Genomic DNA, 14,485 nt, shown 5'->3' with positions numbered 1-14,485 from the left:
TATACAAAGGTGTGGTGTGAAGAAGCCATTGGTCGTGGTTGCTTTATCTTGGTACAGTATTGAGATTGATCAGACTTTAGAGCCATTTATATAGTATTCCTATGGGAATTCCAAAATCAATAAAATGTCTATTTTAAATCTCAATTTTTCACCCCAACTCAACATCTCTACCACTTTGTGTATGTGAATCTATGTTGTCAGAACCCAGATCATGTGTGTATAAAAAATTATGAAGAACTGAAATTCCTAACCTATTTTTCAAGAGGTGTTTTGTATAGAAAATCAAAAAATCCTGGCATTTCACACAAGATCAAACGCATGGGTGTTGAGCTACTTTTCTCATCATTTCTCCCTGAAAACACATTGGAGAATCATTTTTATAATTGATTTTTGCTTGAGTCTATCTGGACCCTACGTGCAAAAAAATGTCTTGAACATGCGATCATGGGAACCTATATTTACAGTAGTTTTTTTGTGAAAACTGATAAAATTAGAGACCTCCATCTAAAAATAGTATGATACAGAAATGGCTGTATCTCAAAAAAGGAGTTGTATCAAGTGCTTGGTACTGTTGGATTCAGAACAAGTTGAATTTCAAGAATATGTGCTTTGATCTGGTATAAATCTGATATTTAGTATGTTAAATTAATGTTAAACAAATTTTTGTGATTTTTTGCATTTCTAAAAAAAATCTAACTAACAGAAAAAAATCTGTGAGCATTTCCTTAACATACTAAATTTAGTTGTTAGTCATCAATGGGTTAAGACCATTTAAATGCCAATTCAAGACCAGTTTCACGGCAAAAATAATGCCGGCATAACGCAAAGTGCCCCTGGTTTTCAGCCTGTGGGTCTAGTGTGTATCGGTCGTAACAAAAATGACAACATGTGGTTGTGTTCGCCACTCACTGGCAGGCTGCTCCATCTCCACCATCAGGGCCTGCAGGGCGTAGAGCGCCTGCAGCTCCTTCTGCTCGTCCTTCAGGTACTTCAGCAGCAGCTTGGCCCTCTGGTTGATCTGCTCACTGTCCACCTTGTATGGGGTCTCGCCTACAGGGGGGAAATATGAGTGCTTGTTAATGTGGGACCAATCCACCCGAGTTCACATTGACTTGACCTGCTGTAACTGTTACACTGGACGATCTGGGCCAAGAAGAACAGAAAAGAATGGCAGAAAAGGGTCGCTGCAACAAATGTCCACTAACTCCATACACTAATGCCATATTTTCATACTTGTCATTCATATATTTAGATTAACATAATATATTTCCATTAGTATATTTCTACTTAATATGTTCTAGTGTTTTAGAGTGAGGATGAGAAGGGTGGATGGTGCAGGCTGACTCACAGATGATGGCTGACTGGCAGACGCAGGTCATCAGCGCTCTGACAAACATGTTGGAGGAGGTCTGCTGCTCGTCTAGGTTGGCCTACACAGGGACAGATTCATTCACACACATGCAGAACACTGGTGGCAATCAAGTCTTAGCAGATTTAGAATTCAACTGTAGAGTGTGATCAGAAAAAACGAACAGGAGATTGCAAGACAATGCTGGTTTTTGAGGGGCTGAAAAAATTATTTACCTACTAGTCTGCTTGCCTGGTTCTAGTATTTTTCCTGTCCAGGCTAGTGCAAATATCCACTAGTGCCAAACAAAGAACTGAAAAACAACTGGAAAAATAATCACTTTGAATCATTTGACTTTTGGCAGAATGTGGCCATCCGTCCAGCAGAGGCATGTGTTAATACTACAGCTCAGTAATCTGCCAAGCGGCAGCAGATGCCTCCTCACTGGTTGTGTGGGCGGGACTTAACACTGCTGCTCGCTTTGCTAAAAACAGCAACCGCTGCCAACTTGGTGACTGTCGCTAGATCTGTCAAGTTTTCTGACCATGACTTTATTTCTCGAAAGCGAGTGGGAACAAATCTAGCTACTTTTGCAGACCGTTGGGAAAATGTGAAAGTAAATGTGAAAGGAAAAATGAGAAAGTTGGCAACAAATTCAGGGTGACTGCAGGTCCTGTTGTGGTTTCTCTGCACGCTGTTCATCTAGTGAAAAATCAGTCATGCAGAGCCATACTTTAATAGGATGAAAGTTTTGCCCCCTCTTCTCACATTTCTGTCCTGGATACACTTTGCTGAAATTTGCATGAACTCTAAAACTGATATGGCTGATGCCACTAATACGCAACTTAGAATATGACATGGAAGACAGTCTGCAGGGTTTCATTCCAACCAAAGACTACAGCAGCTGATTTCACTGATCAGTTCCTCCTCTCTGGTTGAATGTGTGCTAATCAGTGAAATCAACTGTGTGGTCTTTGGTTGGAATGAAAACCTGCAGACTCTTGGCCTTCCATGGCACATGGTGTCCCATCCCTGAGATATGATGTCATCTGGCCCTGACGACCCATTTTAATCCAGGAAAAACCCTCAATTTGTCCTCATGGGGTAGAATGTGAATGGGACCACATGGAGATGGTATGAAGATGGGAGTGAAATAATACTTTTGTGTGCCCCAACCCCTTAAGTTCCCTCATCGTAGGGAACTCCACACAAGCGGGAATGTGTACCTCGACCCAGTCAAAGATCCTCTGGTTGTCGGCCTTGTCCTGGATCAGTCTGTCCAGCTGCTTGGTCAGCTCCGCAGAGCTCAGCTCCTTCTTCTTGCTCTTCTCCGACTCATCGCCCAGCGTGAACTCCACATTCTACCAAACACCACAGAGACACAGACACACCTCAGGTTACCTCTCTATTCACTATTGTTTGTAATTTTCGCGATGCAGGAATTGGAATGGGAATTGAAGTTTATTCTACTGTTGCATTCATTGTAAGTCGCTCTTACTGGATTGTATGAGTTTCAGCTAAATGCCTAAAACATGAAATTTAATGCAGATGTAAATATAACATCCAAATCCTTCTTTATTTAAGTGAGAAATATATTGCTCTTGTCAAGTATAAAATGGGCTAATAATAATACCTGGATAGTTAATTCTTTGATATAGTGAGAATATTAGAGGGAATTTCCTCTATAGATGGTGAGTGAGTGGAGCAGGTGAGTGACCTCTGAACTCTGACCTTTTCTGTCACAAACTTGTTGACGTCCACATCCTCAGGAAGGAAGTCTTTCCAGCTGAGGCCCGCGTCCCTCCACATGGCGCCCACCTTTTTATGGCTCTGATGAAAGAGACAGAGATGGTTGTCGACACATTCACCAATCAAACAATCATTCATCATTGCCACTGATGATAACATGATCTCAAAACTCAAAAATCATACATATAATATGATATCTATAATATAATGGTAAGATGTAGGATTAGATGATATATTGGCCTTTTATTAAAAATCAGATATCGGCCAGTGTCATCCAATATGATGGAGATGATGCAGTTTGATTGATTACAGATTTATTGTAAAATTGATCAATACTACACTAGTTGTCAGAGAGAAGCTCTTTGAATGTGACACTTTGTTCGTATTACACATGTTTCCATGAATATGTATTAATATCATCATCATCATCCTCCTCCTCCTGGGTTTCAGGAGACCTTTAGCGTCTTTATAGTCTAAATGTTGTTCCAGAGGCTTTTCCACCCTGCCAAGAATAAAATTCTGGGGGAAACACTGAATACTTCCAATTTTTTTTTGTTATGAAAATGATCAAGTTTAAAGATACTGAATAGCACAAAATATCAGCTACTGGAACTTAAATCCAAAAATATCGGTATCAGCCTTCAACATTATTCACAAACCCATACTGGTCAAAGGAATATACTGTTTGAGATAATGTATGTTAGTACTGAAGATATCAGCTCTCACCATTCCTTTGCAGAGCAGGGTGAGGATTTGGACCAGCAGGACTCCAGCTTGGCCCAGAGGGATCAAAGGCTTGGAGATCTCCCTGCAGGGGGGCACAGGGCAACACGGGTCAGACACATCAGATCACAACAGACTAAAAAAGGTATCTCCTCTTGCAGATTGCCCTTTCTATTGTGTTGAGGCCTGGGACTGACCTGAAGAGCTGTCCCATGGGGATGCCTCCCTCGTGGAGCATGGGGGTGATGAGCTCAGCCAGGTACAGCCAGATGTGGGGGATGTCTATGGCCATGTCCTCAGCCACCTCCAGGATCTCCTGAAGCCTGGGAACACACACACACACACACACACAAGGATTAAGCAATGCAAACCAGTTCAATAGCTCAACAGCTGGGAAAACAAAGTAATATGAAACCATACAGACACTCTCAGATAGAAACTGACTTTTTTATCTACCAACCACTGTGGCTCAAAGCTTTCACAATTTCACTGATTGCTTAAGTTCCCTCATTTTTTTTTTAAGAGAATAAATTATTCACCAGCCAATGCCAAAATCTACCAGCATTTCCAGCTTGAGTTAATTTCAAATCCTGCTGATACTCAAGTCCTAGAATCATAGATTTAAAAAGTGGATAAATGTATTCTGATGAAAGAGATAAATAATCTAAACCTAAATAATATAATGTTTTGTTGTTTTTCTTCATTTATTTTATTGAAGCACAGTTGAGCTCAACCCCAATTTACAGACTGACACCATTCATGCACATTGTAAAATGCATTTGAATTGGGATAGTGAGCTTAAAACTGTCATCCAATTTGTATTTTACACACTGTTAGCTTTTGATTTAAGCTATTTTTGGGCCCTCCATATTTAAATCGATTTATATAAACTATGGGGATGTCAGACTGTTATTGTGCTGTACTTATTTGTCCTTATCTCATGCTTTTGATAAGGTATAATGGATAGAGATGTGTTGATCAAGTTTATTTCAGGTAAAAACTCAAGGAATGACTTAGCAATGCTTTGCCTACTGAGAGCACTTGTGATGCAAAGTGTTATTGTTATTAGTAAGAAACAGCTGGCGAGGATACTGACTCTTGGCTATATATAATAACTTATTTTGCATGTACGTTTTATATCCATTCACATGTGAAACTCTAGTGAAGGCTCCATACTGACCCTTTGTAGTACTGCTGTGTCGGCAGGCCGCCGGTCTTGATGAGCTGGTGCAGCAGCAGGCCCATGTGCTCCCTGGCGATGGTGCTGCGCTCCAGCGTCGACTCCAGGCCGTTCCGCACAAACACAAACAGCAGCTGGGCGCTGTTCATCTCCTGCACACACTGCAGCGCCTCCTGTTGGGACGGAGGAGGACATACACACATGGTTAGGGGTTACACGGTTACAGTATAGCTCTGGGAGGGAGTGAGTATCTAGCTTATTCACACAGTGTACATATACTATTTATGTCCTACTCCTGAATTTTAAGTACAACTTCAAGTACAACTTTTTACCACCGTCTCCCACATAGTGCTTCTCACCCAGAGTATGACGTGAATTAATTATGGCCGCTGTGTGAATAAGGCATAAAGAAGTTTGTTTTGGTGATTTGTTTTCTTTTGCTTTGTTCCAGAGGAATCGAGTATTGCTGTGTACCTTCATGTCGTTGATGTGGAGGTACTCCTCAATGATGGCTGTGGACTTCTTTTCCAGCTCCTCCTCGGTCAAGGCAGGCTTGGTGGGGGTCTGGGGAGGTGGAGGGGTGGGAGCTGACTCCCGCTTCACTGTTCATACACACACATACAGAAAGAGGAGGTCAGAGATTGGTCAGAGATAGACCAAGAAGATGCCGACCACAATAATCTGTTACATTTTGATCACAAAAAACAAGTACAATTGCAACACTTTAAGTCTAATTGATGTTCACTCAAACATGAGTACAAACTTGATTCCCATAATTGTTAGAACCACTCTATAGAGCTCCTTATATAAACCCTCATACTTGCCTAAGTATAAATCATGGTTCCACCAATATGTGTTTTTGAAGGCCAATACAAATATTTTTAACTGAAGCTTCCAATAATCTATATTTTGTACCACTTTCAATATCTTTTGACCATTTTAATGGGGTATTCAGTGTTTCCCCCAGATTTTTGTTCTTGGCAGGCTAGAAAAGCCTCTGAAACAGCATTTAGACCATCATGGGACACTAAAACGTTCCATTGAAACCCAGGATCATGCATAGTTGTGTAGAATCTCATCGATTTATTAGAATCCATTCAGGTTAAGGGCTTCCCACAGAGAATCAGTGTAGTATTGATGATATTGTTTGATTACATAAATAAACACCTACCATTCTCTTTGCTCCTGGCTCGGTCTCTGCTGCCCCGGTCCCTGTCGTCGGTCATGCTGGCTACTCGGCGGACGGGGTCGGCCGACCCGCGGTGCTCTCTCTCCCGGCTCCGCTCCTCATTCTCCCGGCTGAAGCTGCGCTTGGTGACCGTCAGCCGGTTCCGGTCGTCCCGACGGTCATCCCGCCGGTCGTCCCGTCTGTCATCTCGTCTGTCATCCCGTCGGTCGTCCCGTCGGTCGTCCCGTCTGTCATCTCGTCGGTCGTCCCGTCTGTCGTCCCGTCTGTCAAAGCGGTCGTTGCCGCGGTCGAACCGGTCACCGCGATCTCGACTTGAGCTGTTTCTGTGGAGGGGCGGAAGTCGGGGAAACACTGAGTAATCTACTTTGAGTCTAAACCCCCCCAAAAACACAAGAGTCTAAACCTAAAAAATGAGCAACAACAAGTACAGATTTTGTACAGTTCCACAGTGCATTTGTTGCAGCACAGTTTTGGCAAGGGCATACAGTTCTTTCTGAACACACCAAGATGGTTGTAGGAGTTGTGTGACAATTCACAGCTGAGATGTGAGATTCATAGTTAACTTTTAACAAGAGAAGTTTTGCTTCCTTTTATTAGATAGATAAAGAGATATTATTTGTAGGAAACGATTTTCACAAGTGCGGTAAACCAAGATGAAGTGTGATATCGTCCAGGTATAGACAGAGTCCCATGAGTTCCCATGAATTTGTCTCTTGATGACCACGCCGCTGTGGCAATAACAGCAAGTGAAAAGAGATATCCCATGATACCCCCAAGAGCATTACAGCTTATTATAATGTATACGTCATTGTGGATACATGAACTACCTGAATATCATTGTTTTGTATAATGCTCCACTACTTTCCCACCAAACCCATGTTGTGGAGTGTGAAAGCTGCTGCTGGGTGCTCAGTTGTGTTCTCACCTCTGAGGCACTCGTCTGTCTGAGTCCAGGGAGGAGCCTGAGGAGGAAGCAGGCTGCTGCAGGGCTGAGAACCTGTTCAGAGTGCTGGTGGCCGGACGGCCACCTGACTCCGAGCCTGGGGACGGAAATGCATGTTTAACTCAGTTTCATGGTGCTTTCCGGCTCCTCATGTCATTCAATTAGATATTGCTTTGGTATGTAATGGTGTTACTCAGGGGCACCTACCGGCATCTGCAGGCTTGGCACTGGTGCCGCCGCTGCTGCCTTTACCCCAGCTGCCCCATGTGCCTTTACCGCCGGGGGCAAGCAGCTGGTTGTTGAAGTCAAGTACTGGAGTCTATAGAAGAAGAGACAGTTGGTTAAAATCATACTAGCTAAACAGACTGATTTAAATCTGTCTGATTTAGATCTGACTCTAGAGCTGGGATTCTCTAACGTCTTCACACCTCAGAGAACTAAACTTGAATCAAGTAGCTGAGAGTCCCAGATGACCCCCTAACAGTTCCCATGCCTCGCTCTAAAAACCATTTATGCCCCCCTTTCAACCTGGCATTAACATGGATCTTGTATCTGGGTTACATGATTTACATTGACGTAAAAATTGAGTCCATCCCCTACCTTGGTGATCTTGCTGAGGCGGGAGGTGTCGATGGGTCGGTTCTTGGTGGAGATGGGCACCGTGTTCCAGCCCTCGTCCTGGGGGGCGCTACCGCGGCCCGGGGTGTGAGGGCCTCCGCGGCCCCCGGGACCCCCTCCGCCCATCCTGCCCCCTGGGCCTCCGCCCGACTCCTTCTTGGAGATGAGGGCCTGCTGGACCTTCATCTGCTCCCTGTGCTCCTCCAGCTCGGCCTCTTTGTGGATCTGGTCGATGGTCTTGGGGCCCTGGTCGCCTCGCCTGGGCACCCAGTTGTTCTGGGGTTGGAGAGAGAGATGGTGAGTACAGGGTAGGGGTGGGTTAAACGGTGATTTGCCTTGACAGGGATCCCCATTTGAATCTTACTATTCATTTCATTCATGAGAGGAAGCTCGGCAGTACTCGTTTACCTTTTGAAACTAGAATAAATTAAAACAAGTCTGAAAACCTACTTTTCCCTATCCTGATGGTTTTCCTTAAGTTATTTTTTTACTTGCGTCTAAACTTTTTTTGTTGACATATTCTTCCTTGAAGGCTGCAAATGGAGTACTGTAATGTTATTTGGGTTGTACTTGACAGTAACTTAGCCTTAGTAACAGTAGCTTAGCCTTAGAAAAAAAAAAAGAAGAAAAAGAAAGAATGTTGGGATGCATATTGTGAATCATGAAAATATCTCAAAATAGTCTGGTTGGACTTAATGTTCCAAGGAATTATTGACAGGTTCTAGAGTTGACCTAAACTGCCTGAAGTGTGCTAAAGTATGCCTTGTTTTGATTTATGAGAAAATTTAAGGAATTTTGTTTTGTGAAATTTGTTTTAATAAAAAGGGCAACATTGGCTAATAAGTCCCACTAAGGTGTGGCGAGTATGAGGTCGACCAGAGAGATTAGAATTATAAATGATGAGCAGACAAATGCTCTCCTGTGACTCTTCACTGTTCTCATCAGCCTTTGCACAGAAAGGAAACAATAAAAGTGTGTGTGCTTCACTGTAAACCTCATTGGCCAATGTGCTGACTCGGACCAGCTGATCTTGCCTTGTAAAAACACCCGTGACAGCAGGTTTTGCAACACTGTGGGCGGGACCGGGAACCAATCTACAGGACTCCTGCATTCTTTCAGGGAACAGAATTTTGCCAGGAAGCCGAATTCATTATAATGCCACTACATTGAACTGGCTTTATAGTGCAGCACTGAAATAAGAGGGGGAGGCTAAAGAAACAAAGAAAAACAGCCCAGTGGCTTTGGAGTCAGCTAAGGTCATTTGGTTAGCTACTCAGGTGAAAATTTCATGGGCAAACATGCATAAAAAATACCTTCCACTAAACTACATTTCCCAGGTTCATATGGGAAATTACAATGCCACACAAACATCTCTAACCCTACTACACAGATTATGCAACATCTTTTCAACAAACTGAAACACAGCCACAAAATGTAGGCAGAAATGGCATGCTGCTAGAGGAGATGGCCGTGAGTGTTGGTGTTTTACAGCCTCCTGTCTCAGCCAATGGCACAGAGTAGCTCTGCGTTTGGGAGCCGCCCTGCATTAAAGAGCTGAGGAAGACACTTCTCTCTTAGCCCGCCTTGGAAACCCACACGGGCCAGGGCTAAAAGACCAGCGGGGGCGTCTGTGGGGCTGTCGAGCGGCACCACACACACGCACAATCACGGACATTTACGCCACGTGCACAAACACAAACGCCATGCATGAACACTACAGGATATATCAAATAATATGCTGAACATGCCCATGCAACAAAAAGCCTTGAGGGATGCTGATGCGTCGGTAAACAGGAGGGTGTTTGGTGAGCGACAAAGTGTGAAATTTATTCATAGTATTCTCACATGCATTTGCTACAAATATGGTGCATTGCCCTCAACACTAATGGCTGTGGTCAATTGGCTACGGCTGTTTTATTACAACCACCTGTCCATTAACTACAAACATCTGTTGCTGGCCAGCCAACATGGCCGTGAGGAGACGCAATGAAGCAGCACAGAGACCAAGAGACCTCCTCTCATTCTTATGTCACTAGACCTCACTGGTAAGTTAGCAAAAACATTGACTTCTTTTCAGAATACAGGTAGTGTAAGCTAGGGTTGAACTCATGAGTTTGACGATATTGGCCTTTTATGATAAATGTAATATTGACCAGTTGTTGATCTGGAGGCTTGTCCGTGGTTTTCAAGACTAACAGTCTGTAAAGCCTTTAATGAAACCTGCTTCACCCTGCCTTAATGAAATGCTAACCCACCTAAAATAATTTAATTAGTATGACTTTCAATGGAGAGTTTTAGTGTCACATGATGTTTCAGAGGCTTTTCTATCCTGACAAAAGTAAATCCTAGGGGAAACACTGAAGACTTAAATTTTCTGAGCATTGGGGATAAACCAATATCGGTCTTAAACAGGGTTTCAGTCTACAAAACACTTGGATTATGTTGCACAAGCTGTTGGGAATATTTTCTTTGGAATTCTAAATAATGAAGCTTTATAGGTCATACAATATCATTTCATTAGGCTATTGACTGACTGATGTATATGTCATATTTTCTACCAGACATTTTGGTCCACGATATTTATTTGTTGGACGGAAACCCTGGTCTTAACCTTGTGTGACCTGCAGACACAATATTACAGCCCTTTGCAAGGCAGTCCAAAACAATGAGACAAGATGGAAGAGGAAATAGAACCAGATGAGTGACGGTCACCAGCAAGTTCTCCAATTTATGTATAAATAGTAGCGTGTGTATGTGTGCATGTGTGTTTGTACACTACCCGTCGGAGGTCCAGCACATCCTGCAGCATGAAGCGGATCCTGGAGGAGGTCTTCCTCTCCTTGATAATCTTCTCCATCTGGTTGAAGTACTGGTCCATACGAGGCTGAGGACAACCAAGACGGTTTGGTGAGCGTATGTTTCAGTGTGTTAAGTCACTCAATTTGCAAGCTGAAACAATGTAAACCATATCCAAACTTGCCCATTCCACTAGACCTAACCATTTTTAAACATCTCCTCTATGTGTGTGTTGTACCTTGGCCTTCTCGAAGTCCAGGTCCTTGCCAATGGTGGACAGCAGTCTGCACAGGCACTCCAGGGACTCCTCGTCGTGGTTCTTGAGCAGCTTTACGATGCAGTCGTGCATGATGACCTCAGTCAGCATCTTCAGCTTGAACAGCTCACCGATGAACTTGATGTTGCCCAGTGAGCGCCTCCTGGCCTTGTCCTTAGACTCCTCCAGCTCCTCTCTGAGCTGCTTCTCCTCATCCTGCCGGGACAGAGAGGTCACGGGAGGGAGCGGGACACGGGTTAAGGCACGTTGGCTTACATTGGAATTTATATTTTTGGAAATTTATAATTTAACACTAAACATCAGAAAATTGGACCAAATTGGATCTTAACGTAATGGCTCAACTTCTTCCTCCTAAAACACGGTCACCTTCCAATCCCTCCCACCACACTTCCAAGTTTGACCATCAACTCGACTCCCTTGACCCTCCCATCAATATATTCTGAGGCAGGCCCATACCCCTGTGGCAGCGTCCAGCTCTTTCTGCTTCTTCTCAAAGATCTCATCGTCGTCCTTGTCCTTCTCAAACTCCTTCTGGCAGCGGTTGAGTAGCAGCTTGCGGAAATTCACAGTGACTCCCGGCTTATCTGTGGTGGGGACTTTCAGCTGAGGAGAGCAGAGTAAAGGGACAGTTAGGGTACAGCTGCATAACTTGGTTGAGGTATAAAGGGAGAATGGGTGGCTCCTCAGTTCCTCAATCCCATCACTTAATAAGTCAGTGGCCCAGACACGTGGCACAAATGAAAGGTCATCACGTTTTGGGCGGCACTTACCCCCATAAGGCAGCGGCACATGTTGGCGTAGGCCACCGAGAAGTTTGGCTCGGAGATGGCCTTCTCGAAGATGAGGTCTATGACTCCTTTCAACCTCTCCTCTGTGTCTATGGTCAGCTCTGTCACCTGCTTCATCAACTGTTGGAACATCTGCGGGGTCAGCTTGTTCAGGATGCTGCGAACGCGCTTGAACAGCTCATAGGTCTTCATCAGCTCCGGATCGGTCTCCTCGGGCTCCTCCGGTGCGCGGGTGCGGGCCGACTTCTTCGCCGAGGGCTTCCAAGCCTTCTCGGCCTTGTTGAGCTGAACGTCGTCGTTGAGCGACATGCTGGTGATGATCTTCCTCGGCTCTTTCCTCTGGCCCTGTTGGGAGCGACGCGGCCCGCCGACACCGATGCCCATGCCTGGAGGCTGGAAGAGGGGATGGGAAGAGAAGGATAAGGAGAGGAAAGAAGGGGTGAGAGGATGAGAGACAAAATTTCAGCCAAAAACATTTCATTCCTGCACTACAATCTTCAAGTGCAGAGTTCTTGTATCAAATGAATATTTGCTGAGGGCAGCTTACTGGTCCTCTGCCTCCTCCTCCCATGCCAGGCCTGCCAAGGTTGGCGAAGGGGGGTGTGAAGTCAGGGCCGCAGTTCATCCCTGGTAGACGACTGGGGTCCAGTTGACGCAGAGGGGTCTTATTAGCCTGAATAGAGAGCAACAAAGAGCAATGGAGGGATCACAAAAAATAAGTGGAAAGAGGTAAAAATCTCAGATGAATTAAGTGTTTCTATGCTGCCGATTCATAAAACCTATTATAGTTTAGTTACAATGCTGCAAAAATGTCTTGCCAAGTTTTCAGTCACAAGCACCTTGATTACATCCTATCAATAGTCCTGTTGTGATCAAACACCTAGCAAAACATAACTTGCAGTATATTTCATAGTTTGTCTCTTTCTTCATTCATATAAGGGCCAGACTGTGTATGATCAAACATATGGCCATGTCTTAATGGCTGTACCTTGTCTAGTACAACATCACTGATGGCTGGCAGACCCTCAGGCTTGTTCATGCTGGCAGAGATAAACTGGAAGCCCAGGAGAAACTCCCTGTCATATTGCTTCTTCTCCTCTGGGTTGATGGGCTTCCATTGTTCTGAAACAGGAGGGGAGAAGAAATGTATGTGAGTTCAGTTCGCCAGTCTGTGGAGCAAAAAGAAAAAAAACCTGACATAACGAAGAACCAAAGCCTATTAAATGTCGCCTTTTTCTTGGGGGGAAGGTAAGGATCCCCACCCAAGCCCAAGAGCTGCTCAATATCACTCATTACAATAATTTAGAACAGGAGTTTGGGCTTTTGACGTGTGAGTCTGCAAAGTATACTTCATTTTTACTTGGCACAAGATAAATTGGCACAAGATAAACCTTTAATTACTAATGATCTATTATCGATTCAAAATAAAACATATTGAGTGTTTCATTTTCAAGCTTTTTATTGCTGTTTTATAACAGCAGTACGTCATGAGAGGGCAAAGCGTCATGCCTAACACCGCCTCTTAGCTGCTCTTAGCCTCTTATGGCTTATAGGGCTGAACGATTTTGAAAAAATATCTAATTGCGATTATTTTGACTGATATTGCAATTGCGATATGATTTGCGGTATTAGAGGGAATGATCATTTTTACATCATTATTCTCATTTTCATTGAAAAACGTATTAAAATGATTATGGTGTGATTTTTGCGGGGATCTGTACCAAACAAAGATGTTTTCTTAAGTCTGTACAATATGATGTGTAGGCCAGGACACTATTTCATTTAAAATGTTATTTTGACCTTTAACAAATATTGCGCCTCCTGCGATTTGAAAATTGCAGTAGGCCATATTGCGATTTCGATAAAATTTTGATTAATTGTTCAGCCCTAATGGCTTATTGCTTAAATATGACAAGCAGCGTTGAACTCGCATTACTCATATAACTTTCGTTTCACAGCTCAGTCGGGAGAAATGCCACTCCCTCGTTTTCAATAGTGCGAAACTTAACCCTAATTAGTCAGCACACTGCCAGCTCATGAATATAGTAAGTGAGATAAGATCATAGTTTAAACAGCATTGCCAGTCCAGGGTCTGCTGAATGGGACCAAGGTCCAGGGACTCACCCTCTTTGTACTGGTACTTCTTGTCGGTGGCGGCCGACTTGGGAGGCTCCGGCTGAATGTTCTCGGCATCCAGTTTGTCCTCCTTGTCCTCCCAGGTGAGGTCAGCCTCCTCTGGGGCAGGGGCCTGGGCTTCTGGTGCTGGGGCGGCGGTTGGCTCGGGCTCCGGCGGGGCCTCCACCACCTGCTCCTGGGGGAGAGATGGTAGGGAAGGAAGGACGACAGAGAGCGATGGGGGAGGAAGATTAGTGCAGGGTTCCCAGTAGAAACTGGCCACCATGTGACTGGGAGGGTATGGGGCGGCCTTACATGAGGGCACTCATTGAAACAGGCAGGTCGAGAGTGGAAAACATACAAACAAAATCACACACACCTCTGTAAAGGCATCCAGGAGGTCTCCCACGGCCTCCTTCTTGTTCAGCTCCTTCATCTTCCTCTTTTTCTTTGGCACGGACACAGCAGCTACAGGAAGGAAGACAAACACAATCAGCCTTAGATGAATGCAGAGAGTTTGAGCAATAGCACCACAAAACTTCAGTACTGATTAAGGATTTGTCCCAATTTGTGCTTTCGAAACTATTATGGCAAAAAGTGAGGCAGGAATAGGAGAAGGCTTATGCTCTGTATTCTGTTTCTATTCTTGGTTTTATTATTCTGCCTGTTTGCCCTTTTGTATTTTATTCTATTTTTTCTCCTTTATTGTACATGTTTTTAATTCATTGCTCACATTTTGATGCATCTTGGAAAGCATAT

At 44.1% G+C, this 14,485-nt stretch overlaps 1 protein-coding gene and 1 non-coding gene across 6 annotated transcripts in view; both read right to left on the bottom strand.

The window, feature by feature from the left end:
- LOC139666960 (eukaryotic translation initiation factor 4 gamma 1) overlaps positions 1-14,485 on the bottom strand; it is a 42,574-nt gene that overhangs the window by 1,974 nt on the left and 26,115 nt on the right. For all 5 annotated transcript variants that reach the window (XM_071546317.1, XM_071546318.1, XM_071546319.1 and 2 more), the window contains 20 exons: positions 14,106-14,194; positions 13,736-13,922; positions 12,600-12,733; positions 12,159-12,284; positions 11,594-12,004; positions 11,280-11,426; positions 10,785-11,018; positions 10,530-10,634; positions 7,733-8,026; positions 7,340-7,451; positions 7,115-7,229; positions 6,172-6,512; positions 5,475-5,602; positions 5,001-5,173; positions 4,018-4,143; positions 3,824-3,905; positions 3,080-3,178; positions 2,575-2,709; positions 1,349-1,430; positions 910-1,050 (listed from right to left, as the gene is read on the bottom strand). In XM_071546317.1, the coding sequence (XP_071402418.1) occupies positions 910-1,050; positions 1,349-1,430; positions 2,575-2,709; positions 3,080-3,178; positions 3,824-3,905; positions 4,018-4,143; positions 5,001-5,173; positions 5,475-5,602; positions 6,172-6,512; positions 7,115-7,229; positions 7,340-7,451; positions 7,733-8,026; positions 10,530-10,634; positions 10,785-11,018; positions 11,280-11,426; positions 11,594-12,004; positions 12,159-12,284; positions 12,600-12,733; positions 13,736-13,922; positions 14,106-14,194 (3,261 nt within the window). The remainder of the gene's footprint in view (positions 1-909; positions 1,051-1,348; positions 1,431-2,574; positions 2,710-3,079; positions 3,179-3,823; positions 3,906-4,017; positions 4,144-5,000; positions 5,174-5,474; positions 5,603-6,171; positions 6,513-7,114; positions 7,230-7,339; positions 7,452-7,732; positions 8,027-10,529; positions 10,635-10,784; positions 11,019-11,279; positions 11,427-11,593; positions 12,005-12,158; positions 12,285-12,599; positions 12,734-13,735; positions 13,923-14,105; positions 14,195-14,485) is intronic.
- Positions 11,506-11,576, bottom strand: LOC139666968 (small nucleolar RNA SNORD66). The gene has a single exon (XR_011696922.1). It is a non-coding gene; the product is annotated as a small nucleolar RNA SNORD66 (small nucleolar RNA).

The sequence above is a fragment of the Centroberyx affinis genome, unplaced genomic scaffold (genome assembly GCF_046629955.1).
Source record: "Centroberyx affinis isolate AG114_WGS23_722 - 3 ecotype Tasmania unplaced genomic scaffold, CSIRO-AGI_Caff_v1 ptg005216l_1, whole genome shotgun sequence".
NCBI lineage: Eukaryota > Metazoa > Chordata > Actinopteri > Beryciformes > Berycidae > Centroberyx > Centroberyx affinis.
The sequence above is the reverse complement of the archived record's forward strand: the minus strand, read 5'-3'. Positions and strand labels throughout refer to the sequence as shown.